The 21898-nt window shown below is 49.9% G+C and overlaps 1 protein-coding gene across 1 annotated transcript in view; it reads left to right on the top strand.

The window, feature by feature from the left end:
* The window catches only part of ADPRM (ADP-ribose/CDP-alcohol diphosphatase, manganese dependent), a 35845-nt gene extending 27097 nt beyond the window's left edge, over window positions 1-8748 (top strand). The window contains exon 5 of the mRNA XM_042914848.1: window positions 8215-8748. Coding sequence (XP_042770782.1) covers window positions 8215-8246 — 32 coding nt within the window. The 3' untranslated portion in view covers window positions 8247-8748. The remainder of the gene's footprint in view (window positions 1-8214) is intronic.
* The last annotated feature ends 13150 nt before the right edge of the window (window positions 8749-21898 follow it).

Raw genomic sequence — 21898 nt, forward strand, 5'->3', positions numbered from 1 at the left:
GAGTTAAGGGATGAGCTGGAAAGCAGAACTTCATCAGTTAGAACGTTTGAGGTCAAAACGGAAGTAGCTGGAGTCAGTGCTGCTCCTGGGTGGTGGAAGGTCATGTTTGAACCCTGTAGGTCCAACCACCCTGCCTGTTCCCCAAAGCTACCTTCCTCACATTAGAGGAAAAAAGAGAACGCAGAGTGAGAGGCGGAGAGAGAAAGAGGCCTCTGTCTGTGTGCATTTTCTGATTAGTATTTATGCATTTCTTTCCCAAGCTCTAGGAACTTTGAGTGCCCTGTAAGCATTATGGTAATTTCTTAGTGATGACAGTTCTGTTAGCATCTTACACAGCTCACAGCTTTTCTGCAGACAGCCTCGTTTATCTTCATGGGCTTTTATTATAAAAGGTATTTACATATTCTACATATTTACAATTCTTTCCCACCCCCAAAACCAACAAAATTTCCCTGCGCATTGCTCATGAATTTCTTATGAACTAAAGACACCGAAATATTCGCTGTCCTCCCCTTGCTTGTTTTACAGTCCTTTTTTTTGTTGTTGTTGTGTAATTTACCCTCTGATTAGTCTTCCCCAGGCTCATTTACACATCCATAGGCCTCATCATTTTTGCTGTTCTAAGGCATCTTTATCACTTCAAATCAGGAGCACGTGCTCCTGGCCTTCTTTTAGCTCAATCTCCTAAAATGCTGTAGGAGTTTCTTTAACTCAGTGTCATTCCTGCTGGGTGCCCGGCCGGTGCTTAGGGCCTGGACCCTGCGGGTGGATTTGCAGTGTGTTCTTGGAGTAGGGAGTCTGTGGGCTGGGACGGGGTGGGGTGGGGGGACAGACAGGCACACATAGAAACAATGGCTGCATGTTGGGGATAAAGGCCAGTCAGAGAATGTGGCTTCTTAGTGAGTTCCACTGCCCAATCAGCCCTGGAACCCGAGAGCAAGTCCTGACCACCCTCACTGTTCTATTCCTTATCTGAAAAAAAGGGGCCCCTGAGTGGCCCAGTTGGTTGAGCGTCTGACTTCGGCTCAGGTCATGATCTCACAGATTGTGAGTTCAAGCCCTACATTGGGCTCTCTGCTGTCAGCACGGAGCCTGGAGCCTGCTTCGGAATCTGTGTCTGCCCCTCCCCAGCTCATGCCCTCTCTCTCGCTCTCCCTCTGTCAAAAATAAATAAACATTAATTATTTTGTAATTTTTCTAAAAAAACTAATAAAGGAGAGGGTAGTGTTTTAGGCTGAATTGCACCCCCGGCCAAGTTCATATATCAAAGTCCTAACACCCAGTACTTCAGAATGTGGCCGTGTTTGAAGAGTCGACCGAGAAAAGAGGCAGAACTGAAATAAAACGAAAGCATTTATTTGGGGGTCCCAGAATTGCATTTTGGGGGGGGGCACAGATTCGGGTAGCAGCCCAAATTGTGTCCCATGAGGAGCACAAGTCAGGTTTCTGAAGACACAAGGGAATGTTTGTGTATGTTGTTCACAAATAATTTTGATTGGTGTTAGTGGCAGAAAGCCAGTGGTGGCTGGACATCATTGGTCACCAAGGATGCCACCAAGCAGAAGTCCATTCCTGTGGCAACTACAGGTGTTTGTGCAGAGTCCCTGGAACATTTGTGGTTTGGCCCAGTTCAGAAGTTCTACCCAATGAGGATGTACTCGAGGACCACCTCCCTAATAGTCCCCTGGCTCCCTTGTAAAACTGCTTGACGTAAGCGACTCCATTTTATTTCACCTTTCACAGGAGATAGGATCTGAAAAGAGGTAATTAAGTTAAAATGAGATCACTAGGGTGGGCCCTGATCCAATAGGACTGGTGTCCTTTTCTTTTTTAATGTTTACGTATTTATTTAGAGAGAGAGAGCAGGGGAGGGGCAGAGAGAGAGGGAAAGAGAGAATCCCAAGCAGGCTCCATGCTGCCAGCACAGAGCCCCACACGGGGCTCCATCTCGCCAACCACAAGATCATGACCTGAGCCAAAATCGAGACGGATGCTCAACCGACTGAGCCACCCAGGCGCCCCCATGACTGGTGTCCTTCTAAGAAGAGGAGATGGGGACACACAAACACAACACACACAGAGGGAAGATCACGTGAAGACACAATGAAGAAAGACGACAGCCATCTAGGAGCCAAAGAGGGAGGCCTTGGAAGAAACCAGCCCTGCCTGCACCTTCACCTTGGACTTCCGGCCTCCAGAATCCTAGAAAACGGATGTCTGTTGTTGAAGCCCCGCAGTCTGGGCTACATTGTTACGGAAGCCCCGGCAAACTCATGCAGGGAGTGATTATACTACCTGCTGACCAAACAGGAGTATATGGCAAAGGAGAGACTAGTGTGGAAAGTGCCTTGTAAACTATGGTGTGCCATAAAGCCACCGTGGAGTTTTATAACTTTCGCTATTGTCTGGGACCTTCAAGGTCACTGTGTAGACATCTGTTGTTTTCACCTGTGCAGGGCTCATCCCCCTCCTTCTAGGGTCAGCACCCCAGTTATTTGGGGAGGGACCCACCTCCCTCCCCTGGGGCATGTATTATACTCAGAGGGCCGACCATGCTGCCCCCTTTCCAGAAATAGGGAGGTGACCCCAGGCTGCCACTCGGCGTAACCCATCCTCCTGACCGCACCGACTGGGTCTGGGATGGTACGTGATCCCAGTTGGCCACGTTCGGTCCTGGGAGCTGTGCTGGACTGGGGTCGCCAGATAAAATACGGGGTGCTTAGTGACATTTGCCTTTCACATCGACAAGGAATCATTCTTTTAGTATGAGTATGTCCCAAATCTTTGCAAAGTCTGGTAACCCAGACTGCTTCCCTTTTTTTTTTTTTTTTTTTTTTTTTTGCTGACTGTGTTGAGCTGACCACATATATGCCAAAGCTTCCAGCAGAAAGCCTTCCTGAGGGTGAAATCATGTAGAGGAATCCGAGGTCAGAGACAAAGAAGGCAGGTACCAGAGGACATCACTTGAGGCTCTAGAACCAGCCACGTTCAACGCTGGGGGCTGCCGCACCCCCCCTTCAGTTTTGTGAGCCAGCAGAGTCCCCTCTTTCTACGTACGCCTGTGTGAGTTGGGCTTTCGTCACCCATGACCGCAGAACGATGGCTTGTAAAACCATGAATCAGTACTTAGACCTATGCTTGAAATCCTGTGTTTTGCAAAGACAGGGAAGAGAAGGCTTAGCCTGAAAAGTCATGAGAAATAAGTTTTTTTCTCAAAGTATATTTATTTATTTTGAGAGGGAAAGATAGCATGAGTGGGGGAGGGCCAGAGAGCAATGGAGAGAGAGAGAGAATCCCAAGCAAGTTCCATGCTGTCAGCGCAGAGCCCAGCTCGAGGCTCAGTCTCGTGAACCATGAGGTCATGACCTGAGCCAGAATCAAAAGTCGGACGCTCAACTGACCGAGCCACCCAGACGCCCCAAGAAATAAGTCTGAAAGAATCCAGTATCCCAGAGAGGTCTGCCTGAGGAGTCACTTCGTCTCCCTTTCTAACTGCAGCGTTACAGTACGGTCGAGATGATGCCACGTGGGTGGGGGCAGGGGCCTGTCACGGTGGCTTCTGCAGAAGGGGTGGCTCGACAGGCCTCCATTCTGCCGGGCTGTCCCCCTGCTGCCAGAGCCGTGACAGCATCAGGAAAGCAGCGGGAGCCACCGGTGCCTGGGCAGCACGCGGATACCTGTCCCCGGAAGACTTGGAAACAGAGGTGCTGGCTTGTGCTCTGCAAGTGGGATTATAAATTCAGTAACTTGAATTTTTTGACGGAGCAGAGACCGGCAGACTCAACACGGACAGACGTAGCCGGCCTCCCGGGGCCACGGGGTTGACGGGCAGCGGATGAGGCCTTGAGCGTGTCTAAAAAAGAGTGTCAGCAGAGGGGGCTTGGTGGCCGTGAAAACCCAGAGTCCTGTCCATCCAGTGGGCCAGGGTAGGCCCAGCTCACACCAGCTCAGGCCGGAGAGGGGCTTTCCTCCGCCGGCCGGGGACACTCAAGGTTCCCCGTCAAACGTCCTCGCGCAGGCTGATGTCGACCGAGAGGCACCTCACAAGCTCCGTTCCTCTCTGTGCTGTGATTCTAGAGTTCTGGAGAGTGTGGCCTCACACCCACCTCGCCTGCAGAGCGGAAACCGAGCTGACCTGCTGGCCCCAGCCATCTCGCCCGCTTCTGAGTGCAGCTGAGGAGGCACCGTTCTTCTCTCTTACAGACTCACTTACCTTGTACCCATCCCCCTTACCTGTCCTGTCATCAGCCACTCAGGGGTGGGGTGGAGCAGGAGAGACTGAGTCCGCGGCAGGGTCATCGTCGGTGAGTGTCCTGAACGCGGGTGTTGGTGATGCCCGCTGGATGCCGTGTGTGGGGGCAGAGATGACAGGGGCTAAGAATCCTGCCTGTGCCAGATCCTGTCCCATCCACCTTTCTCCGTCCACCGCACTGGATCTCCACCCTTCTGTCCAGTCTGCTGATTCTGTCTGTGTGAGGGAAGCGTTGCTGTTGGCAGGGGTTGGGGCGGGGAGGTGGGGTCGGGAAAGGACAATGGAGGGATTCCTCCCCCAGCTCTAAAGACGGCACCTAAGGTCTCTGAAATCAGACGTGTACCTCACCGGGGCAAGGATTGATTTGCTTTTGCAAAACCCACCTGGTCTCCATAAGGGACTGGGTTTCTGATGAGGGAGCGTGGGGCAAGCGGAGGGCAGAGGACAGGCTAACAGCACCCCCTCCCTCCAGGCGGGATCTGTGTGATATTCCTGGGACACGCCTGCCTACCCGAGAACAAAGGAACGGGGTTTAAGTGCTGGCCGTGGCGACGTGGGAAACTAAGGCAAATGAAAAATTCAATTCCCTTATTGCCTACCGCCCACTGACAAGTCCTTGAAACGGGCAGAGTGACCGTCCTCCAGGAGCTCAGCTGCCTCGATGATGACACTTTGCTGGGGGCAAAGAGAGAACCTGAGCTTAATATTATCCCAACCTCGAGGATTCTGCAAGTCAATTTCCTTTATCTCAGCTGCCCCAAGATATATGCTGGCAATCGTACTCTAAGCTTATGGCCCCCTGATATGCATCTGAAGGGTCTCATGACTGGGGTTTTATTAGATGGTAATAAATGGTGTTTCCTTAGCAACAGCTAGCCCCTCAAGGTCCTGGAAACCTTGCTTCCAAAATTCCTTAGAGACTTATGCTGTCCCTGCCCCCCTCCCAACCTGAGGGTATGTAACCAGTCTTTCCTCACAACCCCAGGGCAGCTCTTCCTGCCCACGGGTCCTGTCCCTGGGCTTTAATAAAATCACCATTTTGCACCAAAGACATCTTTTTCAAGAGTTTTTTCTTGGCCATCGGCTCTGGACCACCCCACCATCACCCTGAAACTTCGTTATTTCTACTACCGGCAAGACTCAGACCACGTTATGAAAGCCTTAAAGCCCACCCATACTGATTGACAGTGAAAGTCACCTGCCTCGAATAATGTTCCTCAAAATTCCGGATGTTCCCCTTATACCCACGGAGGGAGAATGTGGACAGTTCGACGTAGCGTCGGCGTATATTTCTATCCATCGCTCGGCTCCCTAGCAGCGTGCTGATTTCACACATTCACTAAATATTTATTCAGACTCTCCTCTGCATCAGGCGCCATGCTGGTAACCGAGGACGTGACTGTGAACAGAAGCGCCGGGTCCTTGCCCCTTGGCGTTTGCAGACTGAGCGATAATCACGGCAACAGGCCGGTGATCACAGCAGGGAGGGGCGGGCAAGGAGGACTGCAGTAGGGACGTGTGAAACAGGGGAATCGGACTTTTTCCAAAGGCTTCTAGAAACTTCCTGGAGAGGGCACTGAGAGATGAAGGGTGAGTGCAGATGAGGGAGGTATGGGGCAGGGCTTCGTGCAGACCACGGGGCAGGCCACGAGGCCCCGAATTGGGAAGCGAAGGCCGGGGCCCCGGTGTGAGTGGAGACAGGTGCAGGTCAAGGAGCTTGGTTTTATCCCGAGTACAATGGAGAGCTGAGCTGGGGTGGCGAGGAGGGAGGCGTGGGCGGGCCGAGGCTGAGAGAGCCCAGAGGAGGCGCAGGGACTGGCCAGCAGGTGCTTGCAGCAGACCAGCCCACACATGATGCTGGCTGGGACTGGGAGGGGGGGGCAGTGGCCACGGGGAGAAAAGCCCGCTCGAGCAACACTGAGGACAGAAAGCCAACGGGGAATAGCACACGAGAGTCTGCTCTCCGCGTGATGGCCCATTAAGTGTTTGGGTCTGCGTGCTTGAGGCCTGGCTGTGGCAGGCCGGTGAGCTCCGGGAGGACTCCGAGACCCCTTGTCACCTGCCCACGATGGGATCCCTCCCCTACATGGCCTTGGCTCTGTTCAGATTCCCTGGTGGGTCGTTCGTTGCCTGGCCTCAGTTGGACTTCCCTCGTCCTCTGGTGGGAACCAGGGGTCCTTTCTCCTACTTCTCCTTACACTCGGCTTTTATTGCTCTCCCAGCGCATCTTGGTTTTTCCCTTGTGCTGGTTGATCTGTGTGTGAGTGTGCTGTTCCTGTTCCTGGACTATCCCACGAACGGTCACTTATTTCCATCTCTCTCGTGGGGGTACCTGGCATACTTGGATACAGGGCCTGCTTGCTTGCCTCTCAGCCGTTCTCAATACCACAAAGAGTTACTACCCCTACCCTTGACTTTTGGAGCCTCATTCCTTGAAGGTGGGAATAGTACTTGGAGGTGGGAAAGGTGAAGTGACTTTGGAGCCCTCTTCTCTCTGATCCCCACGTGAGTCAGGACCAGGCTGTTAGGACCGTGGGTGTCCACAAGGTGGCGGACTCCTGCTACCAGTGGAGTCCAGGAGGCTCAGCGGCTCTGTAGTGGGGGGGGGGGGGGGGGGGGGGGGGAAGGAGAGAGGGAGGGAGGGCAAGGCGGGGCTGGCTGTTTCTGTTGGCTCCCCCTGCCTGCTTGCAGTGTAGACTCTCTGGGTGGTTGCGGAGTCGGGATCGGGGGAAGAGGTACAGACAGAACTTTGTACCAGGAAATACTGGTGTCCAAATGGGAGCGTTGCAAGGGAAGAGCTGAGCTTTGCCTGTGTCCTAGTGCAAACTGCTTACCGCCTGCCCCGCCCCCGCCCCGCCCCCGCCCCGCTGAGATTCCAGGGAAAGTTAAGATAGATATGTTTAAGAGGAACAATCGCTTCTAATGTTAGAGCACTCCAAAAGTAAATAATAATGATAGTAGCAATCAGCTGTTGAGTATTTACTGTGAACCGGGCTGCTGCCTTTTGATGTCCTTGACACCCTAAAGTGACCGCGAAGTCTGGATTTCTAGATCTAAACTCACACTCTTGCTCCCGTCCTACAAGACCTGGCCCTCCCAGCTCTCCCTCCGTCCCAGATGGCACCATCACCCTTTTACTCTTTGGATTAGTTGCCTAGGAGTGACTTGGCTGGTTACCACCAAGCTGGGGACTTAAAACAACAGAAATTCATTCTTCCACCGCTCTGGAGACCCGAAGTCCAGCCAGGGGTCAGCAGGAACGGGCTCCCCGCCGAAGGCTCTGGGGAGACTCCTTTCTGGCCTCTTTCAGCTTTTGGTGGCTTCTTGTGGTCACGTGACTCCAGTCTCCCTCTGTCCCTTCACAACGCCTTCTCTGGTCCCTGTCTTCATTCTTTTGACTCTTATAAGGAGACGGATGGACAGGATCGTTGGCACTTAGGGCTCCCCTGGGTAATCCAGGTTGATCTCCCCCGCAGATCCTCAACTCAATTATATCTGCAAAGACCCCTTTCTCTAAAACAGGTCCCATTCACCAATTCCCAATAGGTTAGGACGCAGATAGACATTTTCAGGGCCACCATTCAGTGCACGAATGCCACTGTGGAAACCTAGGTGTTACCCTGGACACCTCTTCCTCCTCCCTCCCTCTGAAGTCCACCACCGATTCCGGAGGACTTTTCTGCTCCATGACCCTTTGTCTTCGTTGCCAACACCCAGTCCAAGCCATCGGCGTTTCTTCCCTAACCTCCTCACTGGTTTCCCTGCGTCCACCATGTTGTGGACTGAACCGTGGTCCCGCTCCCCAATTCGTGTATTCAAGCTCTATCCCCCAGTGTTGGTGGCTTTGGGAGATGGAGACTTTCACGAGATAAAGTTAGATGAGGTGCCAAGGGTGGGGCCCTAATACGATAAGACTGCCGTCCTTACAGGAAGAGATACCAGAGAGATCTCTCTCCACGCAGGGACAGTGGAAAGCCACGTGAGGACCCAGTGAAAAGCTGGCCGTGCGCAAGCCAGGAAGAGAGACCGCTCCAGAATGTCCCCCTGATGGCACCTTGGCCTCAGACTTCCTGTCTACAGAACTAGGAGAAAATAGATGTCCGTGGACACAGCCACCCAGCCTGTGCTGTTTTGTTCCAGGGGCCCAAGCAAACTCATGCACCTCGTATACGCTCCCTCCCACCCAGTCTCTCCATTGCAGCCGGCGACCCGAGCGAGACGCAAATCTCAAACCTGTGCTTAAAGTCAGGCCTCCTTCCCTCCCTGCCTTCCTTGCACAAATTGGTGCAGGCACTGTGCTGAGCACTAGGGAGCTGGCGCTGAGCAAAGCCGCCAAGGCCGCCTGATGGTCCTGTGTGAAGCATACGCCCGCCCCAGCGGCCTGTGGCTCTGAGGCTTGAACACGTCCGAGAAACCCAGTCTGGCCAGCCTCTCCCCTTGTTCTCTGCTCCTCTGCCCTCCCCTCCACTTCTCGTAGACACCTGCGCCCCTCTCTTGCACAGCCTTCTCCTGTTCTTCCGGCATGGCTTCTCCACCCCTCCGGGGAGCTGTGGAGCTCTGTGGCTCCTGCCCAGAAGACTTCCCGTTTGCTTACTTAACTCTGGCTCCTCTCTGCTCTCGGCAGCTCTGTTACAGGCTCTCAGCAGCTGCCCGTCTCCCCTCGCAGCCCTGATCACAATGGCAATTAAATAATTAACGGTGCAGTGTGGTGTCGGTCTACACCACCAGTCTGAAAGCCCCATAAAGGCGGTGCCTGCTGTTGTCTCCTGATGCTTTCCCAGGGCTTAGCAAAGTCAGAACCTGGCAGGCACTTGTTACTTATTGTTACATGAAGGAGCAAAGGAATGAAGTCGCAGCTCTAATCCTGAGAAGCATCTCACACGCTTGAGATATTTTTGCTCCCAGTGTTCAGCTGGGAAAAGGAAGGCGCGGTAAGGCCAGGTGACTGGCACGGGGTCACCCAGTTAGTAACAGTTGGACCTGAAATAGGAACCCACAGCTTCTCGGAGCCGTGACTCAGACCCAGTTTGCTAACTTAAACGATGAGAGAATTCTTAACAGAAAAGCAGAAGCGTCCCAAATAGAAATTCATTAGGGAATAATTTCTTTTATCAAAATAATTATTGCAGGGAACAGGAGAATGGATAAACAGTCTGTGATATATTCATATGATGGAATGCTACTAACACAAACAAGAAATGAACTAAAAAATGCTATTGCATTAGTGAATTGCAAAAACATCGTACTGAGCCAAAGAAGCCAGGCGGACAAGAGCACACGCTTGGAGAATTCCATTTAAGTGAAATTCTAGAATAGGCAAAATCGTCTATGGTGAAAAACATCAGGTCAGCGGTTGCCTGTGGGGTGAGAGTGGGAGAGGGCAGGAGGGAACTTTCTGGGGTGGTGACAATTTTCTGTATCTCAGTAGAAGTTTCAGTTACCCGGGCGTGTATGTATTTGTTCAAACTGCATATGCAAGCTTGGGATTTGTTAATTTCTCTGTTTGCAAACTTTATCTCAAAAAAGGAAACCCTTAAGCAAATGTTAAATTCTAGTTAATGATATACACGCCAAAGGGTGGAGGGTACTAACGTCTGCATCTTGAAAACTCATCAAAAATAAGATGGGTTGGGGCACCTGGGTGGCTCAGTCGGTTGAGTGTGCGACTTCCGCTCAGGTCATGATCTCGCTGTCCCTGAGTTCGAGCCCCGCGTCAGGCTCTGTGCTGACAGCTCAGAGCCTGGAGCCTGCTTCGGATTCTGTGTCTCCCTCTCTCTCTGCCCCTCCCCTACTCGTGCTCTGTCTCTTCCTCTCTCTCTCTCTGTCAAAAATAAATAAACATTAAAAAAATTTTTTAAAAAACCTCCGATTCTTGATTTTGGCTCAGGTCATGATCTCTCAGTTGTGGGATCGAGCCCTGTCCTGTGTTGGGCTCTGTGCTGAGTGTGGAGCCTGCTTGGGATTCTCTCTCTCTCTCTCTCTCTCTCTCTCTCTCTCTCTCGTTCTGCCCCTCTTCCCCGCTTTTGCTCTCTCTCTCTCTTTCTAAAAATAATAAAGAGAAAGAAATAGATTTCTATTTTTAAAAAAAAGGAATAAAAGCAATGAAAACGAAACCCCAGGCTTCTGTTTCAAATTGGATCAAGCTACTTTCTAGGAGCACCTCATCCTGACACTGTCCTCTTGGCGGTAAATTCAAGACCGCCCTCTCAGGGGCTGCAGGGGGTGAGGAGCCTGGATGGCCCCGACAAGGCAGCTCTAAGGCCAGATGCATCCGCCTCCCCATCCTGTCCCCACCACTGACTGGTTACGTGGCCCCGGGTGCATCACCAGACCCCTCCCGGCCTCAGCTTCCTTATCTGTAAAATGGAGCAGGTAAGGTCTAGCTGGCCGCGTGCATACTGGGATTACCGATTATGACCTTATCGAGGTCAGCTACCACCTACATGCATATCCGTCCCTCCTGTCAGTTCCAAGGTGGGGTCTCCTTGTCCTGTTGCCCCGTTTACTAGCAGCTTTTGACCTTGCTGATCAGGCCTCCTCCTTGAAATACTTTCTGCCCTCAGCCACAGAGCCCAGCCTCCCTGGCTTCTCACAGCCTCCTTTGCTGGATCTCTGTCATCTTTCCAACACGTGGTCCAGGGCTCAGTCTTTAGCCTTCTTCGCCCCTGGCCCTACACCCAACCCTATGTGTGATTTCATTTTAATCTGTTCAGGTCTTTTTTTTTTTTTAATTGAGGTAAACTTGATATATAGCATTGTTAGTTCTGTGTGTATGCCATAATAATTCAATATTTGTATACACTACTAAGTGATCACGCTAAATCTAGTAACCAACTGTCACCTTACAACTGACCCCCTTTGCCCTTTCTGCCCACCTCCCGCCTCCCTACCCTTCTGATACCCACCAGTCTGCTCTCTGTATCTATGAGTTCTGTTTTGTCTATTCCTTTTTGTTTTTCAGATTCTACATATAAGTGAAATCATACAGTATCTGTCCTTCTCTGTCTGACGTATTTCACTTAGCATAAGACCCTTGAAAGGACTCTATTCAACACCCTTCCCTCGGCCATGTTCGCAAGCAAAACTCACACATGTCTGCGCTTGGTCCTAACTCTGTTTTTCCAAGGTCACGGTGCGTCACATTCTCAGAAAGTGGACCCCAACTGCAAAATGTATTCTTCTCTAGCCTGACCACACCTGTGTCCCAGACAGGCGCTACACGGAGCCCCTTCAAAACCTGTCCACCCATGTTGTTCTAAATGGCAAGACTTTCTCCTTGTTCATGGCTGAGTAGTATTCCATTGTACATAGGTACACATCTTCTTTTGCAACCATCCATCAGTGGACACTTCGGATGTTTCCACATCTCAGTTCTTATGGGTAATGCTGCAGCGAATGTGGGGGGGGGGAGCAGACATCTTTTTGTTTTTTATTTTATTTTATTTTTAATTTTTTGATATTTATTTATGAGACAGAGAGAGAGAGAGACAGAGGGTGAGCAGGGGAGGGGCAGAGAGAGGGAGACACAGAATCCGAAGCAGGCTCCAGACTCAGCTGTCAGCACAGAGCCCGATGTGGGGCTCAAACTCGTGAAATGCGAGATCGTGAGCTGAGCCGAAGCTGGATGCTTAACTGACTGAGCCACCCAGGCGCCCTGAGCAGACATCTTTTTGAACTCGTGTTTTTGTTTTCTTGGGATAAATACCCAGAAGCGGAACAGCTGGATCATATGGTAGGCGTATTCTTCGATCTTTTGGGAGCCTCCATTCTGTTTTCTGCCGTGGCTGCACCAACTTACGTCCCCGCCAACAGGGCACGAGGGCTCCCTTTTCTCTACATCCTTGCCAGCACTGTTCTTTCTTGTCTTTTTGAGACTAGCCATTCTGACAGGTGCAAGATGAAACCTCCTGGATGTTTTCACTTGCGTTTCCCTGTTGACGAGTGATGTTGAACATTTTTTCATGTGTCTCAGGGCTGTCCGTGTCTTCTTTGGAAAAATGTCCATATAGATCCTCTGCCCGTTTTCAGTCAGATTGTTTGTAGGGTTTTGTGCTGCTGAGCTGTTTGACTTCCTTCTCTGTTTTAGCTTCTTCACCTCTTACTGGATGTATGATTTGTAAATGGTTTCTCCCGTGCGGGAGGTCGTGTTTTCATCTTGTTGAGGGTTTCCTCTTGCTGTGCAGAAGCTTTTGAGTTTGATATGATCCCACTTGCTAATTTCTGCTTTTGTTACCTCTGCTTTTGGAGTCAAACCTAAAAATTCAATGCCAAGGCTGATGTCAAGGGGCTTACTGCCTATGTTTTCTTCTAGGAGTTTTATGGTGTCAGATCTTACGTTGAAATCTTTAATCCATTTTGAGTTAATTTTTTTTAAGTTTATTGATTTACTGAGAGAGAGAGAGAGAGAGAGCGAGCTGGGAGGGGCAGAGAGAGGGAGAGAGAGAATCCCAACCAGGCCCCACACTGCCAGCACAGAGCCCAATGTGGGGCTAATATAGGCTTTTGCTTTGTGATTATCATGAGGGTCACATAGAGCAGCCTATGTGCATATTAGCTTGTTTTGAGTTGATTGCAGCTTAAATTTGAATGCATTTAAAAACCTCTACATTTTTTTGCCCCTCCTACAAATGTTTTATGTTTTTGATGTCATATTTTACATCTTTTCATTTTGTGTATCCCTTAACTAATTATTATAGTTATAGTTAAGTTTTACTACTTAAAAAAAAAATTTTTTTAATGTTTCTTCATTTTTGGGCGACAGAGAGAGACAGAGTGTGAATGGGGGAGGGGCAGAGAGAGAGGGAGACACAGAATCCAAAGCAGGCTCCAGGCTCTGAGCTGTCAGCACAGAGCCCAACGCGGGGCTCAAACCCATGAATTGTGAGATCATGACCTGAGCCGAGGTTGGACACCTAACCAACTGAGCCACCCAGACACCCCACTACTTTTTAATCTTCATTCTGTCTTTATAAGTGGTTTATACCTTTAATGTACGTTCACCTTTACCAGTGAGATTTTTACTTTCATGTTTTCTTGTTATTGGTTACTCGTTTTCTTTTCTGCTTGAAAAAAAGTCTCTTTAACATTTCTTATAAGGCCGGTGTGGTGGTGATGAACTCCTTTAGCTTTTGCTTGTCTGAAAAACTCTTTATCTCTCCTTCAATTCTGAATGATAGCCTTGCTGGTTAGAATATTCTTGGTTAGAAGTTTTGTTTTCTTCCCTTTCAGAATTTTGAATATATCATGCCACTCCCTTCTGACCTGCAAAGTTTCTACTGAAAAGTCAGCTATTACGAGTTTTATGGTGATCCCTTTGTATGTAACAAGTTGTTTTACTCTTGCTGCTTTCAAAGTTCTCTATCTTTCATTTTTGACATTTTAATTATAATGTGTTTTGGTGTGGACCTCTTTGAATTCATCTTATTTGTAACTCTCTTTGCTTCCTGGACCTGGATGTCTGTTTCCTTCCCCAGGTTAGGGAAGTTTTCAGCCATTATTTCTTAAAGTAATTTTTCTGCCCCTTTCTCTCTCTTCTCCTCCTGGGACCCCTATGATGTAAATGTTATTCTGCTTGATGGTATCCCATCACTCTCTCCAGCTCTCTTTACTTTTAAAAATTCTTTTTCTTTTTGCTGCTCTGTTTGGGTGAGTTCCACTGCCCTGTCTTCCAGGTGGCTGATCTGTTCTTCTGCTTCATCTAGTCTGCTTTTGAACCCCTCTAGTGTATTTTTCATTTCAGTTATTGTATTTCTTAGCTTTGTGACTTCTCTTTGGTACTTTCTTGTATTCCCTGCCTCTTTGTTGTGCTCTCACTGTGTTCACCTGTTTTGCTGAGTGCAGTGAGAATATTTATGACTGTTATTTTGAACTGTTAAAAAAAATTTTTTTTAATGTTTTATTATTTTTGAGAGAGAGAGAGGCAGAGTGTGAAGGGGTAAGGGCAGAGAGAGAGGGAGACACAGAATCCAAAGCAGGCTCCAGGCTCTGAGCTGTCAGCACAGAGCCCGACGCGGGGCTCGAGCTCACAAGCTGTGAGATCATGACCTGAGCCGAAGTTGGATGCTCATCTGAGCCACCCAGGCGTTCCAGTTATTTTGAACTCTTTATCATACATTTTACTTACGTCTGTTTTATTAAGATTTTTTTTCCCCTGAGATTTTGTCTTTTTCTTTTGCTTGGAACATATTCCTTTGTTTTCTCATTTTGCTTGGCTCCCTCTCTTTCTGTGAATTGCCACACACACAGCTTCCCCTCCCAATCTTGAAGGAGTGGCCCTGTGTAGAAGAGGACCCTTATCTTTCAAACTTGCCCTAGCTCTTGGTTGTCCCTCGCGCTCGTTAAGGTCAACGTAGCCTGACTTACCCTTGACAGGTTCCAGTTGTTGAGCGTGTGCCAAGTGTGTTCCAGATGGAGTGATCTCAGCACCTAGTTCCAGGCTGATGGGAAGCCAGGTTCTCAGGCAGCAGCTTTTAACATACGTAAGTACGTACAGTCCTATGCAACTGCAGTTGTAGACCCTGTTGACCTCTGGACCAGGAGATCTGGAGGTGTTCCCTGGATGACAGGTGAAAGAATCAGGGCTTCGGACAAGTATATAAGCTCGCTTCTGGGAGGTACCTTCAAGCTGTGGCCACGCCAAGAGAGATTGTGAAGATGATGTCTTTCCACCTGCATTCCCTGAGAGTATCTTTGTAGCCGCTAAACGTGTGGCACACCTAAAGCCTATCCCTTAGCCTGAAGTTCCAGGACACGTAAATGGGCCTTTTTCACAGGCAGAATGGGTGTGTGTTTCAGGCTCTGTCTGTGCGCTGAGTGTCCGGGTGTGCTCTGAACCGTCCTTCTGATTGTTGTAGTCCCATGGGGCCCAGGAACACAAGCCCCTCTGGCCACCAGAGACAGGCGATCAGGAGGTGTTTCCTGAGTGCACACTTTCCCACCAGCTTTAGCAAGGCTGCTGGAGAGTGTCGAGGGCGGGGCGTGTGTCCACAGCTTTATTTGATGCAAACTGTGAGTGCTGGGACAGTGCCCGCTCTTGGCTTCGGTGGGTTGGGAAAGAGCCCGGGGGGGGGGGGGGGGTGCAGGGCACACCCATGGTCAAGCCAAATTCTTGATTCCTCCCCACCAGCTCCGCCTTCAAGTCTTCCTCTCCCAGGTGCTCAAGCCAAAACCCTTGGAATCATCTTTGACTTCTTTTCCTCTTCCATAGCTAATCCAGCAACAAACCTGTCACTTCAACTTTGGAAATCTGTTCACAGCGGGGCCACTCCTGTCCACCCTGAGGGTTAGTGCTAAAGCTGTCACCTGAACTGTTGCCTTTGCTGCCTCGGTGGCATCTGGGCTTCCCCCATCTTTCCTCCTCAATTCTATTTTCCCCACAGTAGCCAGAACTGTTCTAAAGGAAAAAAAAAAATCAAGACCCTCCTCATCTCAACACTCTAGTGGTGCCAGAAGAAAGTTCTATGTCTGTGTCCTTCCTACAAGGCCTATGACCTCTCTGAGCTCATGTCCCGCCTCTCTCCCCTTTGCTCATTCTACACCATACCTACTGGGTTCCCCGCTTCCCTCCCACATACCACGCACACCGTCCCCTTTCCCGATGGCATTTCTTCCACACGGATTGTTCTCTCTCTGTGGCTTGATCTCTCCCTTCCTTTAGGTTACCATCAGGGGACACCCTATTCTAAAGACTGTACTCCTCTGTCTGAAATAGTACCCTTCTTCACTTTCTACCCATTGAGCCTGCTTTATTTTTCTCCTAAGCGCTTCTCATTGCTTTATGTTGTGTATTTAGTTGTGCATTTTTTAATTCTCTTCCCACTTGAACGTGAGCCCTTTGAGAGGATAGACTTTCTATATTTTACCCACCATTGTATCCCCAGGACCCCCAAACAGAGCCTGACACACAGCAGGCTTGGCAGAAAAGGTTCACAGTGAGCAAACACATGGCTCAGTGCTGGCCTAGAAAATGCTCCCACAACCTGACTTCCGTTGCCGTAATTATGGGCCTTTATGGACAAATAGGACAGAATTAAGGGGCGAAGACCTGCTTCTGGTCCCAAAGTTGAGACCTGAGTGGAAAAAACCCCTTTATCCCTTGGGTGGTTTCATCGTGGGTGTGAGTCAGAAGTTGTTTTGCAGAGCTGGAGGCTGGAGTGTCACATGCCCCCAGACATTACTGCCCCTTCCTGCTGAATAGTTTTGTCCTCCTGCCCACGCCCCTTCCTCACTTGGCTCCCTGTTTTTGCCTGGGGAGCATTTTTTGAAATGATCCTGACACACCATCACTCAGTGCCTATGCCCCAGGGCACAGGGCTTTCCACCTGCTGCAAGAGAGCACCACTACCCATTTCAGCAGAGTCTGTTAAAAGGCATCCAGCACAAGTCTGCTGGGCGTGCTCTGGAATTAGCTCAGCTTGGATGGCGGCCGGCTGTTCTTATCTCTGCAGACAAATAGATACGGCCCTGCCTGCCACCTGCAGGAAATGGTGCTTTTGATCTCTGTGGGGAAACCTGCCTTATAGCTCTTAAAAATTGAATTATGTTCTGTGTAAATGTGTTTTTAAGACCTCATAGTCTACGGAAAGAAGCAGGATTCACTTATCAGAAAGGAGATTTGAAGTTACTACAATCAAACAATTATTGAGTGATTTCTTGGTTGATGACGCAGTACTTGTGTGTTAGATAAAGTCCAAATACCTGATAGAAAGCAGCCGGACCAAGAGGGGAGGTTGAGAAATACAGGCATACAGGGGGGCTGGGTGGGGAGATGGAGCGGGGAGAGGGAGAGGGAGAGTGGGAGAGGGAGGGGAGGGAGTGAGGGAGAGAGTTAACCCTTCACATTTGGGGAAGAGTAATCCCAAGAGTTCAAGCTGATGACTGGCGTGGGAAGTACTGTAGCTTCTGTGCCTAGTTGGTGAGCTGGCAGCTAGGGACGGAGTAAATCTTGCTCCCTCCTTCCTTGATTTTTCATCCTTTGCGTCCAGCCTATCTGGGAAGAACATAATTGGCTAGAGAGGCTTTGGCAGCAGCCCGACACAGCTACCAAGCAGCAGCCTGGGATGGACAGAAAGTTGGGTCCCCTCGCGAGTGACAGGTGTTTCCCCTGAAATCTCAGAGGCGACCTGACTTGTCTACAGAGTGCGTGGAGGGCAGAGTCCCTCTGGAAGCCTATCTCCCACATGCCCTAGCTTCCCTCCCCCTGCCCACAAACAGACACAGTTGAGATTTTTCAAACCACACTCCCTGTGGGGAAGGAGAGAAGGGGCGATTGATTCTCCAGGGACCACTGCCCGGGGTGGGGGGTGGGGGGCACGGAAGGGGATCAGGTGGCTGGGACTCCAGGTGCATCACCCCACACCCCATCTCCAATCAGAGAAGCTCCGTTTGGTTTTGTTTTCCATACTGTGGATCTGTAGAATATATTAACTGAAAAAAGAGGTTTGCAGCAAATGCAGATTTAGGGTACGTTAGAAAGGGCAGTTGGTATGGACAGACTGAAAACCGGAGTACCTCAGAACACAGATTCTGGAACAGCGCTCCGTGGGTTCAAATCCCAGCTATGCCCCATACTAGTTTTACTTCCTGGTCTGTAAAGCGGCTATAGGAAAACAGAAGGACCCCATGGCGCTGGGAGTATTAAATGAGTGGAAATATGTAAAGCATTTAGAAAAGGCACATTCCATGGCAGACGCTCAATAAACGGGAGCTGCTTTTAAGTCTAGGTGGGGAACCCACGTTCGATTAAGCAGCTGTTGCTTTGCTTATCATTTGGGAAATCAGAAAGCCCTTTGATGACGAGTTCTCCCTACCCAAACACTTCACTCTTTAGTATTGATGCCTGGCCAAGTTAATGAAGGCATTGTACCGAGTTAACCCTTGTGGTTGGAGGAGAGACAAAACACTGTGTAGGCTCAAGAAGTAAACCGGGGGTGGGGTGGTTATCGCGAGAATGGCACAGGCACCAAGAGAAGACAGAAATCCCAGAACGGGACCAGGGTGGGCTCCTGAACCCGGGACCCAGGATGGTAGGATTCCCAGAGCCCGGAGATGGAAATGAGTCTGGGATCCACATCAGCTTCGGGGCTGGGTTTGGCAGTAACGGCCCATCGTTAATGTGGGTTCAGCTACTTCAGTGTCCGTTCATTCTCACGCCCCTCGCTGGCTTACTCAGCTGCTCTGTTTCTTCTCTGTATCACCCTGCTGATCTCCCGACCCCCACCTCCCTCTCCTTGTTTTGCTCTCCTCCCGTAGCTGGTACAGCACCGTCACCCTGGTGGATTCCGGAGAAATAGCACAACTGACTGGTCCAGCTCCCTCTACTGGCCTAGACTCTGGTCTATGGAGCTTGCCAGCCCAGGATTGGCTCTTTGTGGGTCACCTGATCACCACTGTCCAATCAGCTTTGGCGGAGCTGGGATGTTGGTGGGGGGGGGGGGTGTTGAGGAACGGAGGGTGGAAAGGTCACCCAGAACCAAACCTGCAGGGGGGGCAATCGGGAGGGCTTTTGGGGGGGGGGGCGGGGGGAAGGCACTTGTCCCAAGACCGTCCGCAGGGCAGGCCCCCGAGACTGACTTCCCTACTGCCGAATTGCCTTCATTATTAAGAACAATGAAGTGGGAAGGCCTGCCGGTCTCCCTCTAGGGAGGGATCCCTGTTTGAATTTCTTCTGCAACCAAGGCACCTCCACTCAACGGGCAACCTCATTACTTCATTTCAAGCCAAGTGCTCCGGAGGAAATAAACAGCCCCGAGTGTGGGGTTTGCACACCCAGACACCCGATGGCTCAGGGAGGCAGAGCTCCAGTTTCTTCCCTGATGTGGAAGGAAACCAACTTATCCAAGACAAATCTCTGAGGAAGCAGAATTCCCAAGTCTTTGCAGCAGCTGCATTTTGTTTCTGTTTACTCTTGACTGCCTCAATTTAGGTAGTGTGGTACAAGAATGAAATAAACCAAAAGGTTTATTTGACCTCAGAGTACCCAAAATTGCATCAGTGGATTCCATAAATAACGAGATGGCCCAAAGTTGATCTGATGGGCAACTCCTCATTTCCGCTTTGCATCTTCTTGCTCCCTGCTTGGAAATACCAGCCTGGGACTGCAGCAAACGCTCAGAGGCGCTATCATCCGCCTCTCACCCCAAAAGAAGGGTAGAAGAAGAGGGTGCGTTCAGCAGAAGGCAACAGATAGTTTTTGAGCATTTCCTGGGTGTCAGGCACGGGAGGTAGACTGGTGTAGCGAACAAGACAGAGAAAAGACCCATTTCTAGAGGGGAAAACAGACAACATGATGAGTAAGAGAAACAGATGGTTTCTGTATGTCACTGCAAGGACTTTGGCTTGACTCTGAATGAGACCGGAAGTCACAGGAGGGTTTGGGGCAAAGGACTGATGTGGTTGGACTTCCATTTTAAGAGTCACTCAGGGGGCGCCTGGGTGGCTCAGTTGGTTAAGCGTCCCACTTCGGCTCAGGTCATGATCTCACGGCTTGTGAGTTTGAGCCCCGCGTCAGGCTCAGTGCTGACAGCTCGGAGCCTGGAGCCTCTTTGGATTCTGTGTCCCTCTCTCGCTCAGCCCCTTACCTGCTCATGCTCTGTCTCTTTCTCTCTCTATCTCTCTTAAGAATAAATAAAACATTAAAAAAAAAAAAAAAGAGTCACTCAGGCTGCTGTGTTGAGAATAGACTGTCCCATCCTGCTGGCGGCAGTGACCGTGGAGAGCCTATGCCAATAATCCAGGCAGAGGTCTATCTTTAGGTATGCTGTTACATCATTGCCTGGACATGAGGTGTTTGTTCACAAACAAAAATCCCTTATTTCCCAAGCTGTCAAGCCAGAAGAGGAACTGTCTCCCCTCTCATAGCCTCACGATTAGATTCACTGGTATAAGATCAGAACTCTTGGCCCCCTCAGCTGCCCTGGGGAGAGGTGGAGGTAAGCAGGAAGGGGACGAGAGCAGTGGAGTAAGAAGGTACTTACCTCCTCTAGTCTCAACATAGCTGGTGGGGAGACTCTTAAAATGGGAGTCAGGTCATGACAGTCCTTTGCCTGAAACCTTCCGAGGCTTCCTATTGACTCAGAGTCAAGCCAAAGTCCTTCATTTCAGACACAAATCACCGAAGTTCCAGAGAATTCTGGAGGAGAATACTCTTCCTGCATCTACAGGTTCCCTTTTCACTACTTGGGGCTCATGGTGATCGAGTAATGGTCAGTGTCCGTCCACTCAGCTAACCCTCACTCTTTCCCGGTGGCTGGCTGACCTCAGGGTGGGGTGCTGAGGCCAGCTAACTTTTGAGGAGAATGTCTGAAATGACTCAACTATAGGATTTGAAAACTGAAAGAGACATAACCTAGCCCATCCCCAGCCCCCAACTCATTCTACAAATGGAGAAACCAAGACCTAAAAGGAGGAAGTGCCCTGTGCACAGAATGACTTCATTCAGTGACGGGGTGGCCGCTGGACCTCCTCTGGACACGATGGCCCAGCTCCGTGCCAAAAACTTCTCGAGATAGGACAGGCACCTGTCTTCCCCATGAATCCCATCTGCCTCACAAACTCCCTTCTCTGAGTGAGAACCATAATGCTCTCCTCAAGAGCTGATTCATTCTTCCCCCTACCCATGTGTCCATCCATCTATCCATCATTCATTTGTAGTGGGTCTTCATGTCTTCCTTTCCCTTTCCTTTCAACACTGGGATTTTCCTGTATTTCATTTATTCTCCATTCTCCCCCATGGGGCTTGGGTAGGATTGACCCCACCCCCAGCTCCACCCATGCCCTTGACCACAGGGATGGGTTCAGAGAAAGGAACGTCCCCTCCCTCCAAAACATATGCTACTGTTATTGGAAGTGACTTGCTTTCTTCTCCTGGACTGTATGGCGATGGTGTGAGGCCATGACATGTCCCCAGAGTTTCTGGGCCACCACGAGGAGCCTAAAGATGACACTAGCAGCATACAAAACAGGACAAAGAGACATAAAGACCAAGGTTGATTAGGTCCTGGATGAGTTACTGGATCAAGTCTCATTTGAAGTTAGAATTATTTTTGAATATCCAAGATGTTTTAGCTAAATCATTCTTTTTTTTTTTTTTTGCTTGAGCCGGTTGTAATTGGGTGCTTAATTGGGTACTTTAATTATGTTGCTTGCAACCCAGGGAATCCTGACTGGCACACCGTTTCACCAGCTAACATTCATGGAGTGATTGCCATGTGCTAGCTCTCTGCTCAGTGAGTACCAGTGAGCCTGGTGGAGTCTGGTGTGCCGGAGAGCAAGATTTGCCCCTCCCAGCACGTATCTTTTTGGCAGGTGGATTTTTTAAGGCTATTTTGAAGAAACAGAAAACTCAATAGGTGTTTCTTTCTCCCTCCTCCTAATAGCCTAAAAGAATTTGGATAGAAGACATGCTCCCGGAAGGGTGCTGTCGCTATAGAATATACTAGAGTAGAATATGAACTAGGTATTGTAGGGAGGAGCCTAGCAAGGCTGGTTTGATCAAAATCCCATGTCCCAGTGTTTCTGGATGGCCCAGCAGACATTTGTTTACCAAACATTCATTTTTTTCCATTCTTTCTGTGAATAGCCTTTCTTGCCTTTGTAGTCCCAGACCCCTGCCCCCTTCTCCTTAGTCCAGAATGACATATACACCTC

Source organism: Panthera leo, chromosome E1, assembly GCF_018350215.1.
Source record: "Panthera leo isolate Ple1 chromosome E1, P.leo_Ple1_pat1.1, whole genome shotgun sequence".
NCBI lineage: Eukaryota > Metazoa > Chordata > Mammalia > Carnivora > Felidae > Panthera > Panthera leo.